The sequence below is a fragment of the Myxocyprinus asiaticus genome, chromosome 11, assembly GCF_019703515.2.
Source record: "Myxocyprinus asiaticus isolate MX2 ecotype Aquarium Trade chromosome 11, UBuf_Myxa_2, whole genome shotgun sequence".
In the NCBI taxonomy this organism is placed as follows: domain Eukaryota; kingdom Metazoa; phylum Chordata; class Actinopteri; order Cypriniformes; family Catostomidae; genus Myxocyprinus; species Myxocyprinus asiaticus.
The window spans coordinates 9,253,160-9,272,715 of record NC_059354.1 but is presented as its reverse complement, the minus strand read 5'-3'; the positions used below and the strand labels follow the sequence as shown (position 1 = coordinate 9,272,715).

At 38.8% G+C, this 19,556-nt stretch overlaps 1 protein-coding gene across 1 annotated transcript; it reads right to left on the bottom strand.

Annotated features, from left to right (window-relative positions):
- Positions 1-5,251: 5,251 nt before the first annotated feature.
- Positions 5,252-7,533, bottom strand: c1ql2 (complement component 1, q subcomponent-like 2). The gene is made up of 2 exons (XM_051709840.1): positions 6,723-7,533; positions 5,252-6,041 (listed from the first exon to the last, which is right to left on the bottom strand). Exons 1-2 carry the CDS (start codon positions 7,290-7,292, stop codon positions 5,862-5,864), a joined length of 750 nt encoding a protein of 249 aa, XP_051565800.1. The 5' UTR covers positions 7,293-7,533; the 3' UTR covers positions 5,252-5,861.
- Positions 7,534-19,556: the final 12,023 nt, after the last annotated feature.

The window sequence follows — 19,556 nt, the reverse complement described above, 5'->3', positions numbered from 1 at the left end:
CTACACCAACAGCAACTGCCAGCAATGTAGTTAAGTTCCTTCACAATAGCCGACTTATTAGATTATAAACTGTTTTATTATACACCAGTGAGCAAATACCATATGCCACTATTTACAGCAAGTGTTCTGTACCATACCTTAATTTGTTCATTTAATTCTTTCTTATTCATTTCCACAGCATTTCATTAAATATATTTATTAATTTGTGCATCTGATGTGCATCTGTGTGTTTGGTAAGTTAAAAAATTGTGTGCTTTCGTTTTTGTACTTTTGAAGTACCTGTTGTGATAAACTACAGTTTTGCATTTTTAAGAGTTAAGGTTTTAAATAAATAGACTTGTTAATTTGCACAATTTATAGGTGTACTTGAAGGTAAGGGGGCCCCATTTTGAAAATCTGCTTAGGGCCCCCAAAATGCTAGGGCTGGCCCTGATCTGCCTGTTAAATTTTTTTATATTGTTAAGAAAGTCTTAGTTATGTTTTTAATGTTGCTGAAAAGTGGTTATATTTAGGGATAAGGTTAGGGTTAAGTGAAAAAAAAAAAAAAATTTTTTTAATTTTTTTTAATCTACAGTAATTTCAAATCAGATGATTGCAACATACTCCAAAACAGTTGGGACAGTCGAGTGTTTACCACTGTGAAACATCTTATAACTTCTAATAACACTTATTAAGCATTTAGGCACTGAAAACACAAGTTTGTTAAGTTTAAAAAGTGGAATTTTCCCCCATTCATACATTATGTAGGTCTTTAGCTGCACAATTGTACGGGGTCTTCGTTGTCATATTGTGTGCTTCATAATGCACCACACATTCTCAATTGGAGATGGTCAGGACTGCAGGCAGGCCAATCCAACACACGCACTCTCTGCTTATTCGGCAGTGGTTTGAAGTTGTCCTTCTGAAAATGCCAGGACGTTCCTGGAAAAGACAGTGCTGAATGGCAGTATATGTTGCACCAAAATTTGTACATATCTGTCTGCATTAATGGTGCCCTCACTGATGTGTAAGTTACCCATACCATGGGCACTGACACATCCCTGGGTAGGGTTGCACCAGCTGTGCGTAAGTTCTCACGTAAGTTGGGACGTAAAGTTCACACTAAGGGCTTAGTAACTACTAGTTAGTTTGTTACTAAGTCAGTGCTTAATTTGGTTGCACCACCTTTTCTTAAGGCAGGACTTAACTAGTAGGTCGTTAGCTGTCCGTAAAGTTATGCATAGTTCAATAATATTATGTTTACCTGTATTTATCCAATAAGCAGCCTTGTTAAAAAGCCATCAGCTTCAATTTGATCTTTTTACGGTTGATGTTCAAACCCTGTTTGTTCACGTAACTGTCAGCTATAATAAATTATATCCCCATTAAAATACGATACGTAATAAAAGTAGATTTAATAAATATCATATTTGCCCTATGTAAATAACAATATATAGGAACTGTATCTAAAATAAATAAGGGGTGATAAATACTAATACAACAGGCTGGAAAAATAGACATTTATTCATTTGAATATCTTATATATTTCGTATATGTTGAAACTTGACACCGGGCGATGCATCCTGAAAACGGCACCTTTAGATCGGTTTCATGCTGAAGAACTGTTTAAAAGTACGATTTTTTTTCTCTCTCGTAAATGTAAACGACATATAATGCCAACACCATATAAGCCGAAAGTATTGATGCCTGTCAGCCAAAACATGAGCTCACTGATGTCATTAAATGAGTATTCCATCAGTTACTCCTGGTCGGAGTCTTCTGTAAATATTTAGTTTATTCGTAGGGTTACATCCGACCTAAGTTTAATGGTGCAATGCTCAAATATTTAGTAGTGTGTAAATTGTGACTTAGTGCCCATTTACGCCACAACTAGGCTAAGTTTTAACTTATGCACAGCTGGTGCAACCAGCCCCTGTTCCTTTTGGACCTGACGCTAATAACAGACTGGATGGTCCTTTTCCTCTTTGGCCTGGAGAACATGACGGCTGTGTTTTAAAAAAAAAATGTTTTAAATGTGGACTCTTCAGACGTAAAAACACAGTTAAACTGTTCTACTTTCCATCTAAGATGAAACCGAGACCAGAGAAGTCGGCAGCGCTTCTGGACAGTGTTGATGTAGGGCTTCTGCTTTGCATAGTAAAGTCTTAATTTGCAGCGAATGGTGTTGACTAACAAAGGTTTAGTAAAGTAATCCCAAGTCCATGTTCATGATATCCATTACAGATGAATACCGATTTTTAAGACAGTGACGTCTGAGGGATCAGAGATCACGTGCATTCAGAAGTGGTTTTCGTCTTGCCCTTTACACACCAAGATTTGACCAGATACCTCGAATCTTTAAACTATATTGTGCACTGTAGAGGGTGAAGTGCCCCAAATCCTTCCAATTTGTCTTTGGGGAACATTGTTCTCAAAGTGCTGGATTATTTGTTGAAGCATCTGTTGGCAAATTGACAAGTCTCGAATGACCCTAACCCTAACCCTAACCATGCTCTTGAAGGACTAGGCTGTTTTTGGAGGTTCCTTATATACTATGACACGATTGCCTCACCTGTTTAACATCTCCTGTTTCACATTGCCTTATTTCAACTCGTCAAATTGTTATTAGTCTTAAATTGCTACTGTCTCATCTTTTTTGGAGCGTGTTGAAATGGTCTGATTTGAAATTACTGTACATATAAAAACAATGAAATTCACAAGGTAAAACATCATATAATGTGTAGTTGTAGTGCTTTCAATTTAGCAAAGGGTGAATATAATTACAAATCACTCCTTTTTGTTTTTATTAAAATGTTTCATTTTCGGAATTAGGGTTGTAATAATACAAAGGATTTGTAAATATAATTATGTTTCAAAAGCTGTAAATACATACATTTTTTAACGTTTCACATGCTGTTAATACGTCCATACTGTACTTTTGATAGTCTATCCAAACATGCAAAAATTTACATTTAAATGTCACGTACAAATAGTAATGAAGAATAATGAGATCAGGCTGACATTTCACAAAATAAATATCTAGTGTTCAGATATAGGTGGTGAATAAATATCTAGTGTGAGTGGTGGTGGCGTAGTGGGCTAAAGCACATATCTGGTAATCAGGAGGCTGCTGGTTCAATCCCCACAGCCATCACCATTGTGTCCTTGAGCAAGGCACTTAACTCCAGGTTGCTCCAGGGGTATTGTCCCTGTAATAAGTGCACTGTAAGTTGCTTTGGATAAAAGCGTCTGCCAAATGCGTAAATGTAAGAATGTATACCAATGATATTTATGAAAAGTGCATGCCTATGTGATACAACATTAGGGTACAGCTTTGATAATATCTGTCTGCTGGGTATTGGTTAATATAATCTGAAGTGAAACTAAGGTTTCAGTTTGAAATTACTCTGAGACCTCAAACAAAACATAGTAAAGTCATTCTCAACAGAACATGTGGGTTAAATAAGCTGGATTCTTCTGAGCAGCTCCTGGCAGTGTTATAGGAGAGTTGTGATTGTGTAGGAGACTCAGTGAGGATGTGGCTACGTGAGTGTCAGCAGAGTTTTTGTTTGTTAAATTTAATTATGAAATTGAGTTGCTGTGACAGAGATGCTTAGAATGATGTCAAATAATTACTTGCATGTGTGTGTTTGTGTTTGAAGCAGCCGATGCTCGGCTTCCCAGCTGCTCCAGTCGATACAGTATGTGTGGTTATATTTTAAAGAGTGTCAGAGGAACTGAGAGAAATGAGCAAGAGGGAGAGAAAGAAGAAGAGAGAAAAGTGATGCTAGCCCCCTGGCTTATTTTTCTTTCACCCCGTAACTACTAGCTGTGCCTCTTCACATGATCACAAGGATCAGGACTCAATTTACATGCACATATACAGACTAATAAAATCGTATTAAGGCCCTTGTACCTACATAGCTCCCATGTAAACCGTTTCTCAGTATTGTATGTCACATATGGTTCGCCTCTCAAATACTTCTGAATAATCCTAGACATACCTATAATAATTCTGATGTTCTCTGGATTCATTTCAATTCATGGTTTGTGTGAAAAGTTAGAATTTGGCTCTTTTGTTAAAGCCAGTAAATCTTGAGGATTTAATTGGTTTGGCAGAGAAAGATGTGTTTTATGCAAATCAAACAAAGAAAACAAATCAAACTAGATTAGTAGAGTACAAGAAAGAAGACAAGCACCATGGCGTTTAATTGTTGCACATGTGTGTGTTGGGTAAACGTATAAAAGAATATGGTCTCATATTTAAACAACAAAAATAAACCATATAAAGGACATGTTTATGAGAGCAAGCAAACTCATGTTATACATGTCATATGTACCTTCTTCCTAAAGCATCGTTTGATTGGATGTGTGTAATCAGGCATTTAGAGTGTGTAAAAGATGAATTAACAGACACCCTGATGTTGTTAGGGGATGTTTGTTAACCATCTATATGTTTTAATCAGGATCAAACCAATCTGAATAATTTAATTTCAACTATGGGCCACAATAATTTTATGTTAGAAAATAGTTTTCTTCTTTGATCACTGTGCAGGCATCAATTAACCAATAAGACAACATCGGCTTTTGCAACCTAATCTCATGAGAAGTCGTACGAATTCATACAAGTTGGCTTAATCGAATGAAAGCGTACAAATTCATCCGCATGAATTCATATGAATCAAATGCAAAAGTGAAAGTTCCGTGTGCCACGCATTGTGTACATGCTTATTAATTTTATGCCCAAACCCCATAAACCTTACCATAAAGTAGAGTCTGTAAGGATGATCTGAAGTGTATAGAGTATGATGTGTATGATGAAAGAAAGTAATTGTCATTTTTTTAGAATGACTGTTGTAAAAGTGGTACGAAGTCATACGACCCAACTCATACGATTTCATACGATTTAGCCAACTCATATGAATTCGCAAGATTTCTCTGTGTTGGCTTTTCTCAATCTTGTGGCAAATTAGGTTTTCTGTATGTCATTTGAATACTTTATATAGACTCCATAGGGTTGATTTCACTGAGCATCATTTTCTGTTTCACAATTTTCTCCCTCTTTCTTTATGATCGTGATATTTGGCATGCACACCTACAATGTGTTACTGTAGGTGTGTTGCTGCAAAAGGTCTCAGTAGAACCTGCATGAGGTTAAAAGTCAAGTCACAGAAGAGTTCACCGCTGAACTACCACACTTCATTAAAACACATACACAAGTTTGTTATTAATATACAAAATTAAAACACAACATAAAGCTTTATTGCTCACTCATAGTTTTAAAACAAAGTCATTCTGCAATAGCACATGTACATGACCACTACATTTATGAAAATTACATTTAAAGGAGCTTAAGTTGTGAGTGCATTTATCCAAGGAGTTTATATATATATATATATATAGTTTGTTCACACTTGTTCAGCTTTGTCCAGTTTAAGCGCAAACCCCCTACATTTTAAAATGCTTGTCCATACATGATGAACAAAACCATTTAGTAATGCTTTTTGCTCAACCAGGGGCCACTCATTAAAACAACAATCAAAATCATGTTCATGTTCATAAACGTTGACAATGTACTTTAGCTGCAAAGGACAAACATACTGTTTGAGCATGCACCCAGAGAGCAATACTGATATAATGTGTAGGTCTGATATCCGGTAATCAGCAACATGTCCACAACTATCAATTTTTTATATTTCATTAAATTGGGTATATTTGCCAAACACTACTTCTTTAAACAGAAAGGGACAAATTCAGACAGCATATTCTCACACAGGCGCTGAAAGGTGCGGATGATCCTTATATTCCCAATGACAGTACAGACAGGTGCCGACCCGAGCGGAGAGGGGAGTTCAATGAGAAGTCCATTTAAACAGAAGTATTCAGTCTGGATACAGAATGAAACCGGAAAATGTACTGTATTTGTTGTTGTTGCCTCCGTGCGCTTTTCCGCCGTCGAGTTTGACATATATCTCGTCGCCAGAGTCCAGGTGCAGCACGACGCTGTTGCTCGCATAGTCGTAGTTCTGATCGGCGTCTTGAGCGATGGCGCTTGCACGAACCTGATAGAATAAACACATATCATTCGGATTATTACACTCCTTATGCTAATAATAGTCTATAAACAAAAGTGGATTTTCATAGATAAAACGTTAGTCTCGGTTTTAATACTTGCTCAGAAAGAAAAGCCTAAATTGTAATCACCTGTTATGTAAAGAAAATAAATAAAATGAAAAAGATGGAAGTTATAGCCTGTTATAAAACAATTTCTAGTATTTTGACAGCTACCATCATTAATTGTGTCTATTAATAGGATATTACAAACAAACAAAAATAATAATAATACTAATATATATATATATATATATATATATATATATTAGTATTTTTGTATATTGCGCCTAGAGAGCCGGTAGGTTTCAGAATTCGATTGCACCAGTTAAACTATTATTATTATTAAACTAAATCAATTATATATATATATATATATATATATATATGCATATATATATATATATATATATATATATATATAAGCTTTTATGATATTATTATTATTATTATTATTATTATTATATATTTTTTAATGACAGAGCACGTCTGAATACGTCTGAATTACATCCCTGGTCGGTGACTTCTCCAAGGCATTATTGGTGTATGGGCAGAATTACCGTGCGCAATTACAAGCCAGCCAATGCATTTGGTATCTTACTGCTCATGCAAAAAATTTAAAAGAGAAGTACCTGTCCATTTTTACAGAGATCTGCCCACATGCTTGTGCCGTCCCCTCCGCGCATCAGCACATGATAGGTGAAGTAGTAAATCCCGGACACTTGGCACGTAAACTTGCCTGTAGTAGGGTCGTAGTTATTTCCAGCGTTTGTCACTACATCGTCAAACCGAAGCACCTCGTAGCCCTCGTGAGGATTCTTGAGACCTACATAAAAGGCGATCTTTATGTACCCTAACGTTGGGCCAACTTCCCCTGTCTCAGTCCTCGCCGTCCCCGATGCGATGCCGGTAAAGCCAGGTCTGCCGGAGTCTCCGGGTGGACCCCTTGGACCAGGTGGGCCAGGTTCGCCAGGTGGACCCCTCGGGCCCGGTTTGCCTGGCCGGCCCGGTTCCCCTTTGTTGCCATGAGCGAAAGATGGTTGGATGGCACTAAGCTCTTGCATCACCTCCAGCGCCGTGGCGCTCGGTTTGGGGTTGTACGGATCACAGATCATCCGGCAGGTGCCCATCATCTCGTAGTGCGCGGAAACCACAGAGGTCTGGACCATAAAGGGAACCGCGATGATGAGCGCCACGATCATGACGATGCTCACGACCGCGCCGATTATTCGCTTGCTGTGGAGCACCCGAGAAGCTCGCGCTAAAAAGTCCGACTCGTTTTTGGAGAAAATGGTGACGCGCGCTGAAAAGCACGGGAAGATAAAAAACAGACCGCTCCTCTCTTTAAATACATATATAAAAATAAACACACACACACCCCACCAACACAGAAATGTGCCGTAGCTCCCAAGCTTCTTGTGACCTCTGGCAAAACAGCGCTGTGCCAGAGTTGTCAGAGAAACGATTGGCGTTCGTACGCGCGCTGAAGAAGGTGGAGGCTGTGCGCGGTCTGTGACCGCACAGAGCAAAAGAAGATCTGACGTCACTAAAGCTGTAGCAATTTGTTGAAATGCTACCGTGATCATAATGCTCTAAACCTCTGAATTAATATCCACACTTGTCCTGAAGATTATATAGGGCCAGAGGGTAACAGAAACGTTCTTGTTCAACTGTTTAAACCTCCTTTTCTCCATAGGCTTGAAGTGATTAATTGTGCTGTGAAGAGAAATGAATGGGCATTCATAACAAGTTTGAGCTTAGCTCCTGTTTTCAGTTCAGAGCAAACTTAAGCCTGCATGTTATAGGCAGCATATGCCTCTCCCCATGGTGATGGTGTGCATGATTTAGTTGAAGACATGGAACTTGTGTCAGCCTTACATAAGGGACAATGAAGCACTAAATCCCCAATAAAAAAATATTCTAAAAAATCTAGGGACTACCATATATATATATATATATATATATATATATATATATATATATAGGTCTGAGTGAGTGTTTTACCTGAGACTTTATCTAAAGCCTGTGCCCTCTGATGAAATATAGCTGTAGACACAGGTTGTGGTGTTGTTTTCCAAAAGGAGGTTTATAATACCTGGAGAATGCTATCTGTTAGCATTCGAAAGCATCTGAATGGCAGTTGCTTGGCTGGCACATGACCCAACGGAATTCCTTATGGCCTGCTTGATGCCAACTTTACTAATAATTTCTGGGAATGTATTTTTATGAACCAGTCACCTGAGCTGTAAATGCCATGAAATGCTATGAAATTTGAGATATATATTGTTTGCAAAAAAAAAAAAAAAAAAAAAAAAAAAAAAAAGTGTGCATGCAAGTGCATATGTACATGGATTGCTGTGTGTATTGTTTTTTTCATGGCTGTGTGTGCAGCTATCATTATGAGGACTCTCCATAGACATGATGATTTTTATACTGTATAAACTATAGATTCTATCCCCTACCTCTACCCCTAAACCTAACCCTCACAAAAAACTTTCTGCATTTTTACATTTTCAATAAAGCATCATTTAGTATGTTTTTTAAGTGATTTGAATTATGGGGACACAAAAATGTCCTCATAAACCACATTTATAGCATAATACCCTTGTAATTACCAGTTTGTAACCTAAAAAAAAGTCCTCGTAAACCACTTAAACCCACCCACACACACACACACACACACACACACACACACATACACACAAACGTACACGTTGGTGCAGCTATCCTTATGAGAACTCTCCATAGACATAATTATTTTTATACTATATGAACTATAGATTCTATCCCCTAATCCTAACCCTCACAAAAAACTTTCTGCATTTTTACATTTTCAATAAAACATAGTTTAGTATGTTTTTTAAGTGATTTGAATTATGGGGACACTAGAAATGTCCTCATAAACCACATTTATAGCATAATACCCTTGTAATTACCAGTTTGTAACCTAAAAAAATTTCCTTGTAAACCACCCAAACCTGCCCATACACACACACACACGCGCGAGTGCGCACACACACACAACCATGAACAGTATTAATCCCATCACAAATAAACCTATGAGCACATACCTGTACACCGACACGCACAAACATTTCTGTTTAGATGTTTTATCTCTCATTCTGCCCAAAGAAGCAGTAACCTATGTTAAAGGAATAGTGCACCCAAAAAAAGAAAATATGCTGATAATTTACTCAGGCCATCCAAGATGTATCTGAGTTTCTTTCTTCATCAAAACAGAATTTAAGATTTTTAGGATTTCATTTCAGGCCTCCTCCTCTAAACAATGCAAGTGAATGTCCTCCATTTTTTGACAGTCCAAAATGCATATTTAGGGTGCATCAAAATAATCCACATGACTCCAGTCGACAAATAAAGTTCTTCTGAATGCAAACGATTTATTATTTTTAGAAACAAAACAATACTTATATACTTTTTAACTACAAATGTTCACTTCTGTACATCTCTGTGACGTGCGCTCATGAGAGGGATGATGTAAGCTCGTTGGTAAGGTCACGCGTCACGTGGAGGAGGAGTCAAGAAGCGCGTGATAGTTTACATTGTTTATTATTATTATTATTTGGAAATTATTTTTTATTTTATTTTATATTGTTTTGAAATAGTTTTGGACTGTTTTGGTTTGTGAACGGCACTTGGTCTGTGCTCTGTGCAAGTTGCTGTTGTAAACAATGACGCGCTTCCTGACTCCTCCTCCACATGATGCGTGACCTTACCAACAAGCTTACTCATCCCTCTCATGAGCGCACATCACAGAGATGTATGGAAATGAACATTTGTAGTTAAAAAGTATATAATGTTCATTTTTGGGTAAACTATTCCTTTAATGTGTTTGGGACTTTCTTTGTGTAAAGCGACAAAAGAAAAACTGAAGAAAAAACTATATATATATATATATATATATATATATATATATATATATATATATATATACTGTATATTATTGATAGAAGGATTTATTTAATTGAGCTTATACTGAGCCAGCAGGGGGCACTCTCTGCGGCAAAAAATTACATAATTGCATAATTTAATAACCACTTGCTTGTTCTGAACAAAATAGGTGTAAGCTAGAATCTGGACTTCACAATGCATATAGCTGATCCTAACAATTCTTAAATAATGCTTTTTAAATAGCTGACAAATAAAAACTGTTTCCTTCTCATCATTTGTTGTTATCATTGGAAAAGTCTCAGTTAGTACAATGCAGTGAGCAAATTTGTTTCACTCACAGGCCAAACTGCAGTGAGTATTACTGAATGAAATTCCCAATGACATACATAAATATAATAAACAGGAGTGGCTTTTTGTCCTGTATTTTCTTATTACCTCCTGAAACATAAATATAACATAGACAATGATATTTAACTTACAGCAGACTATCCCGACTCAAATGAGCCCAAATACAACATAATACAATAAGTAGATCTTGAAATAGTCCTCAAACAGTGTAAATGGAATGACGATGCACAAGGGCACTCAACATTCTCTGTGTGTGTGAGTGTGTGTGTTGTGTGTATGCACATGTCCGAGGACTTTGTGTGTGCAAACACACATCCACATATGTGCTCATCTGAAGGATTGGAATGCTCCTGAACACTTAATATTTCTGTATTTTGTAGTCTAATCCATTCATTTTCAATGGCCGGTCATTTTTGACCGGAAACAAAAAACGTGTCACGAAGTGAAAAAAAAAAAAAACAATACAAAATACAAAATGTAAGAAAATTATCACAATTTTTGGTCCAAAGTGGTCCAAAGTGTTTTCAGATAACATATGTGAACAAATTCAAGGAATTTTATTGCAATTGGATTACAGTAAATAAAAAATAAAGGGTAAGAAAAAAGTAATCTGGGTCAAAATTACCAGAACAGAATATAAGGGTTAAGCCAAGTTCAATGTGTTTCATGTTGTGTTCATATGTGTATGTTGTCTGCAAATGATGGTTGGTCATTGTTTTTACAAAGCTGCTTGCTCTACAGTATATACAGACCCAAAACACAGAGTTAAAGAGCCAAAGCCAGACTTTTGACTGTGTAAAAGGTCTAGGGCTCATTGGTCTTGTGATAAGTGCCATTTATTATACCATAATGCTAGAGATCCCCTATAACTAAAAACCCTCATGGTAAAAAAGTTATCAGAAGAAATTTGATTCTTCAACTCATTTAGATGTATAAATTATTATTTTAAATTTAGATTTTTGGCTGGGGCCCAATTGAGTTTACAATCTGTATCTTCTGAAAGATTTTTGTCATGAGGTTCTCAAAACGGTACATGCAAAACTTTAAGCATATTGGATCAATGGTCTATGAGGTGTTTGAATAAGTAGGTTTTTGGGAAACTCCAAATGGTGGAAAAATGTTATAGATGAAAATGAAATAGCCAAAAGTAGTCAGTATAATTCACCATATGTAAAAATTTGATTGATGGATGAGATTTGTTTTTGTTTTTTTTGGACTCAAGATGGCGCCGAGTATGGCTGCTGCGTTGCAAGCTCCGACACAACATTGTAGTGTTTTGTTTGTTTTGTTTACAATTCTTATGTTTTTTGTATTGGATGTTATCTGCCTTATTGTCTACGTCAGACAGACACTTTTGGACATTGGTTCAGCAATTACACACCATAAACCGGACTTCAAATTCCTCAATGTCGACCCGCTGTTTACAAACACACCAGCGGAGCCCTTTGTCTGGACTGCCCGGCCGCGAAAACGCAAAAGGAAAAGGTGAAACAGAGCCGCCATTCTCATCAGAGTAATACGTTGCGCAAATCGACCCCCGCTCCCAGTATTCTACTGGCAAAAGTTCAGTCTCTGGATAACAAGCTCTGCGAGCTGAGAGCGCGGATCTCTTTCCAACAAGAGATGAGGGACTGCTGCATTATCTGCCTTACGTAAACTTGGATGTCTGCTGAGATTCCAGATTCAGCCATTGAACCCGCGGGGTTCTCCGTGCACTGAGCAGACAGAGTCGAAAGACCTCTCAGGTAAAAGCAGAGGTGGTGGTGTATGTTTTATGATCAACAAATCCTGGTGTGATCAGAGGAACGTATATTCTATCAAGTCTTTCTGCTCTTCTGATCTGGAATTTCTCATGCTTTTGTGTCGACCATTCTGGCTACCGAGGGAATTCACAGCTGTTATCACTGCTTTGTACATCCCGCCACAAGCCGACACAGACCGGGCACTCAAGGAACTGTACGGGATTATAAGCAAGCAGGAAACCGCGCACCCTGAGGCCGTGTTCATTGTGACCGGGGACTTAAATAAAGCCAGTTTCAAATCAGTCGCACCAAAATACCACCAACACATCAGTTTCAACACACGAGGGGACCGGGTTTTGGACCATTGCTACTCTCCCTTCCGGGATGGCTACCAATCCCTCCCCCACCCACCATTTGGTAAATCAGACCACTCTTCCATTCTGCTTCTGCCCGCTTACAGGCAGAAACTGAAACAGGAAGCACCCACCCTCAGAACGATCCAGTGCTGGTCAGACCAATCAGACTCTACGCTACAAGACTGTTTTGATCACGCGGACTGGGAAATGTTCCGGTCCGCCTCTGATGACGACATCAAGCTTTACGCTGATAGCATAACGTGTTTCATCAGAAAGTGTGTAGAGTGACGTTGTTCCGACCAGAACAATATGGATCTACCCGAACCAGAAACCTTGGATTAATTGCGATGTTCGCGCAGCACTTTATGCGCGGACCTCAGCTTTTAATTCCGGGAACACGGAGGAGAATAAACACGCAGCAAAACATTCAATCAGAACAGCAAAACGTCAGTACAGGAACAAGATTGAAAGACAGTTTAACACCACCAACTCTAGAAGCATGTGGCAGGGAATTAACATCATCACAGACTTTAAAGGGAATAAAAACTCCGCCGTGAATACTGCTGCCTCTCTCCTGGATGAGCTAAATACTTTTTATGCTCATTTTGAGGGAAATAACACCACCCTTGTGGAGAGAGCTCTCGTGGCCGAAGCTACAGAGATTAGTTCACTCTCCGTCTCTGTAGCGGATGTAACCCGATCCTTCCAATGGGTGAATATCCGCAAAGCCACGGGTCCAGATGGCATTCCGGGCCGCATCATCAGAGCGTGCACGAACCAACTGGCTGGTGTTTTTACGGACATTTTCAACCTTTCCCTCTCTTTGTCTGTAGTCCCCACATCCTTTAAAATGTCCACAATTGTGCCTGTTCCAAAGCAATCCAAAATCACTTGCTTAAATGACTGGCGTCCTGTTGCTCTGACCCCCATCATCAGCAAATGTTTTGAGAGACTAATCAGAGATTACATCTGCTCTGTATTGCCACTCAATCTTGACCCGCTGCAGTTTGCTTACTGCAACAACCGCTCCACTGATGATGCCATTGCATCTACAATACACACTGCTCTCTCCCACCTGGAAAAAAAGAACACTTATGTGAGAATGCTGTTTGTAGACTACAGCTCAGCATTCAACACCATAGTGCCCTCCAAGCTTGATGAGAAACTCCGAGCTCTGGGCTTAAACAGCTCGCTGTGCAGCTGGATCCTGGACTTCCTGTCAAGCAGACGCCAGGTGGTTAGAATGGGCAGCAACATCTCCTCATCACTGACCCTCAACACTGGAGCCCCGCAGGGCTGTGTTCTCAGCCCACTCCTGTATTCCCTGTACACACATGACTGTGTGGCAACACACAGCTCCAATGCCATCATTAAGCTTGCTGATGATACGACAGTGGTAGGTCTGATCACTGACAATGATGAAACAGCCTACAGAGAGGAGGTGCACACTCTGACACACTGGTGTCAGGAGCACAACCTCTCCCTCAATGTCAGTAAGACAAAGGAGCTTGTGGTGGACTTCAGGAGTAGAGATAGAGAACACAGTCCCATCACCATTAATGGAGCACCAGTGGAGAGAGTCTGCTACTTCAAGTTCCTGGGTGTCCACATCACTGAGGAACTAACATGGTCCATCCACACTGAAGCCGTTGTAAGAAGGCTCATTAGCGCCTCTTCTTTCTGAGATGGCTGAGGAAGTTTGGAATGAACCGCCACATCCTCACACGGTTCTACACCTGCACTGTAGAGAGCATCCTGACTGGCTGCATCTCCGCCTGGTATGGCAATAGCACCGCCCACAACCGCAAAGCCCTGCAAAGTGTGATGCGAACTGCCAGACACATCATCGGAGGTGAGCTTCCCTCCCTCAAGGACATATATACCAGGCAGTGTGTGAAAAAGCTCGGAGGATCATCAGAGACTCCAGCCACCCGAGCCATGGGCTGTTCTCACTGCTACCATCAGGCAGGCGGTATCGCAGCATCAGGACCCGCACCAGCCGACTTCATGATAGCTTCTTCCCCCAAGCAATCAGACTTTTGAACTCTTGATCTCCCATGATCAAAATACATCAGCACTGCACTTTATTACTCTTACTCATATATCTCACACTGGACTGTCATAAATATATTATTATTATATTATATTCTCTCTTAACAACACACTGGCAACTTACTTTCAGCCGACAGCCTGAATGTCAATACAGTACAATACAACCTACTGTACATTCTGTATATACTATATATACTTTTTTATTGTATAATGTGTATTCTATATTGTGTGTATTGTATACTGTACATTGTATGTTATTATTTGTATATATGTGTATAATTATGTGTATATCAGATTTTAAATTGTGTTGTAAATCTGATGTTTATTGTAAATTGGTATATGTCTCATCACTGTCACGACTACTATGTTGCTCGGAACTGCACCCAAGAATTTCACACACTATTGCACTTGTGTATATGGTTGTGTGACAATAAAAGTGATTTGATTTGATTTGAGAAGAGATTGATTGGTAAGATAAGGGGGCGGGACTTAGGGGTGTGGTTGACTGGATGTGTGTGTTAAATAAGGAGTGACCGTTGGTGACCGGATGTGTGTTTGTGCTGATAAGAAATGACCGTTAGGAAATGTGTTTGACTAATAAGTTTGGACAGTTTGTGGTTAGTGGAAGTTTTTTACTGATAAAGTTTGACAGTTACTGATGTGTGTTTGTCTGATAAGTTTTGACCAAAACTCTGTTTATCTGATAAGACTTGACCGTTTGTGGTTACCGATGTGTGTTTGTCTGATAAGTTTTGACCATTTTTGTCAAGCAAGTGGTTTAAATGGTGTGTGTTTTCTTGAGTGTGGATAAGTTGCCACATTCAGAAAATATTCTGAAGTCTGGTAACAATGACCACTGAAATGGCTGTTGCTCCAGTGAGCGTACAAATTTAATTACCTGAAAGTTTGGCTTTTACCCCAAAGCGCAAGAATGGATTGAGTATGACAGAGTTAACATCAGACATTGTGAAGCGTGAGCTCCCCACATCCCATAAGAGCGTTGATGGGTTTCAGTTAAAAAAACAACAACACGTACCATAAAGATCTACACTAGAGAAGTTGATGATTGAAGTATCATCCAACGATCCACCCTTAATCCTCACGGCTGCGAATTGGCATTTTTTCTATACGAACATCTGGACATCTGTGATGGGTAACCAGTACAGCTCGATGTACATTATCAGTTGGGCAGGTGTGACCCCAAATGTGCATTTTCTTGTATTAGCTAAACTGCAAGACAGAAAGTCAGACAATTATATCTGCATAGGCACTTCAAGGATTAATACAGAAGATTCTTCTGATGACTACTCTTCCTCAGGAGACATTGACACCAATTACTGTGATATAGACACAGATGATGAAAACTATAACAAATCAGTCTCAACGTCTAAGTCTGTAATGGCCAAGATGTTTAAAATGTTTGAAACAAACCTCTTTTTCTACTGCTCAGACTTGAATGTTGTAACAGGGTTTAAAATGGGCAAGGAGGATGCGGGAACCGGTTGAACAGTTAAAATAATGTTTAATGAAAACTTAAAAAGACATAAACACACACGGCAGCTGCGTGTGGCTCTCTCTCTCTCTCGAACTGCCACATCCGGCTCAGCTTTATCCCTTTCCTCGGCTGATTAGCCCGGTTGGGGGCCGGCCGTACGCACTCATGGCACTTTCCCCACCTTTCGAGACCTGGGAGGGAGACAAGGGGAGGGAAAAGGGGAGAGGGAAAGAGTGAGGCGGAGCGACAGTGAGAGAGAGTGAGGAGAGAGAGAGAGAAAGAAAATTGCTCATACCTTTGGGGTCACACTGGCCCAATCAATAATGTACAGTGAACTGTACTGGTTCCCTGTCACAGATGTTCAGACATTCATATAGAAAAAATACCAATCCGCCGCCGTGAGGAAGAAGGGTGGATCGTTGGATGATACTCCAATCATCAACTTCTCTAGTGTAGATTTTGACGGTAGGTGTTGTTGTTTTTTTTAAACTGAAACCCAACAATGCTCTGATGGGTTGTGGGGAGCTCACGCTTCACAATGTCTGACCTTAACTCTGTCACACTTGATCCATTCTTGCGGTTTGGGGCTAAAGCCAACCTTTCAGGTAATCCAATTTGTACGCTCACTGGAGCAACAACCATTTCAGTGGTCATTGTTACCAGACTTCAGAATATTTTCTGAATGTAGCGACTTATCCACACTCAAGAAAACACACACCTTTTAAACCACTTGCTTGACAAAAATGGTCAAAACTTATCAGACAAACACACATCGGTAACCACAAACGGTCAAATCTTATCAGATAAACAGAGTTTTGGTCAAAACTTATCAGACAAACACACATCAGTAACTGTCAAACTTTATACAGTAAAAAACATCCACTAACCACAAACTGTCCAAACTTATTAGTCAAACACATTTAAACCACTCACTTGACAAAAATGGTAAAAACTTATCAGACAAACACACATCGGTAACCACAAATGGTCAAACTTTATCAGATAAACAGAGTTCCGGTCAACTTGTCAGACAAACACACATCGGTAACTGTCAAACTTTATCTGTAAAAAACATCCACTAAACACAAACTGTCAAAACTTATTAGTCAAACACATTTCCTAACGGTCATTCCTTATCAGCACAAACACACATCCGGACATCCTAACTGACATTCCTTATCATCACAAACACACATCTGGTCGCCAATGGTCACTCCTTATCTAACACACACAGCCTGTCAACCATACCCCTAAGTCCTGCCCCCTCCCTTATCTTATCAATCAATTTCTTATCTCATCCATCAATCAAATTTTGACATATGGTGAATTATATAGACTACTGCCAAACCTTTGCAGAGATATTAGTGTATATTAGTGCACCTATAGGGGTCAGATGGTGGTTTGTGTGTGCAACTGAGGGTAAAATTAACCATGGTTTTACTGTAGTAATATTGTAGTAACCATGTTTTTTGGCAGAAGCCATAGTCTTAATGCAATTAACTCTGGTTTTACTACAGTAATATGGTGTTACTATAGTAACCATGTTTAATTTTTTAGTTACTATGATATGGTGAAATACCATGTTGCAATTATGGTTACTGTAGTAAAACCATGGTTCATTTTCGAAAGTGTTTAGTGAGAGTTAGGTTCAGGGGTAGGGGTTGTTGTAGGGTGTCAGTGGGACTCTAAATAAACACACTGCAGTGATGCCCCTATACTGTACTTTAGTACAGTTGTGCTCAAAAGTTTGCATACCCTGGCAGAAATTGTGAAATTTTGGCATTGTTTTTGAAAATATGACTGATCATGCAAAAATGTTATGTCTTTTATTTAAGGATATAAAAAAAGTGATCATATGAAGCCATTTATTATAACATAGTTGTTTGGCTCCTTTTTAAATCATAATGATAACAGAAATCATCCAAATGGCCCTGATCAAAAGTTTACATACCCTGGAATGTTTGGCCTTGTTACAAACACACAAGGTGACACACACAGGTTTAAATGGCAATTAAAGGTTAATTTCCCACACCCGTGGCTTTTTAAATTGCAATTAGTGTCTGTGTATAAATAGTCAATGAGTTTGTTAGCTCTCACATGGATGCACTGGGCAGGCTAGATACTGAGCCATGGGGAGCAGAAAAGAACTGTCAAAAGACCTGCGTAACAAGGTAATGGAACTTTATATGGATGGAAAATTATATAAAAAGATATCCAAAGCCTTGAAAATGCCAGTCAGTACTGTTCAATCACTTATTAAGAAGTGGAAAATTTGGGGATCTATGCATCTTTCTAACATATTTGCATGTTTCCAACATATTTGCATGTGTAGTTATTTGTGCGATTTTTCTTAGTAAATCACCCGCAAAATGCCCATGACATTCACACGCAATTTCAGAGATTGCACAAGCAAATTAGCACCCGTTACTTGAGATCATAGTAAATCAGGGCCTTAGTGTAAATAGCAACCCCACCTAGTGCATATAGCCGGTGCCTTTAAATGATTGTAATCAGATTACAGTTACTGACTATCAATTAAATTAATTACTATTAAGTACATTATTTGGGTTTAGGGTAACCAGACATGATATAGTTACAATTACATACATTGCAATCTTCTTTTGACTTTTCACTGAACATTTTTTTTTCCCTGCCATCCGGTTCCTCGCACCATCATGCACACAGACGGGCTGCCCGCTTGTATCAATCCACATCAGTTCAGTATTGTACTCCCGCATTAAATTCCGTAACCGTTTGCCGCTCTTGTTCAAAATAAACTGTCCTAGAAGGTAACACTCTCACTCACGGTGTTGTACTATACTTCCCTGCCCTGTCTCACCCGCTAGAGGCCAAAAGTGTGCAAGAGATGGATGTTATATATAGAAGGTATGAGAAATCACAAAACATATTGTAACCAAATGCTACTTAACAATATCTCAATATGTTAAATAACCATAATGTTAATTAGGACTTTATTATTACAACTGTAATACAATAATACATACACAGAACAACCATATTCACTAAACACAGTGTGAAATGTTTATTTTTGCCTTATTTTATTCAGTTGGCATGGAGTTGATAACAGGTTGCTTAATAATCTCATTCCATATCTGTATAATTGCTGCAGTATCATAGATGATAAATTTCCTCCTCTATGATATTCCATTATTAGTTTTGTACAGTATGTTCACTTAATAGCCAAAATACTTGAAATAGGAATGTGTTTCAGTCACAATGCACATTATGTAGTTTAGAGACATTTAGAATGTTACAAATGGCTATTTCTATTTCAATAAATGTTGTATCCTTAAAATGATCTGTTTGTCCAAGAATCCTCTTGCAGCAATGCAGGTCTTTGACATTTAGAAGCTACTAGTTTAGGACCTGTGAGGAGTCTTTTTCTCAAACTAGAGATTGTGATTTACTTGTCTTTTTGTTGTGCATCTGGGCCCTCTTTTCCCCTCTCTATCTGAGATTCTTTTTTCAAAATAGTAATGCATGGAATAGCCTTCATCTCTCTAAAACAAAAGACTTTAGGAGAAAATAGAATTTCAGGAGAAA

Coding starts and splice junctions, on each gene's coding strand:
- c1ql2 (XM_051709840.1), bottom strand. CDS start 7,292: ATGATCGTGGCGCTCATCATCGCGGTTCCCTTTATGGTCCAGACCTCT. Junction 6,042..6,722: donor ATCTCTGTAAAAATGGACAG/GTACTTCTCTTT, acceptor TTATTCTATCAG/GTTCGTGCAAGCGCCATCGC.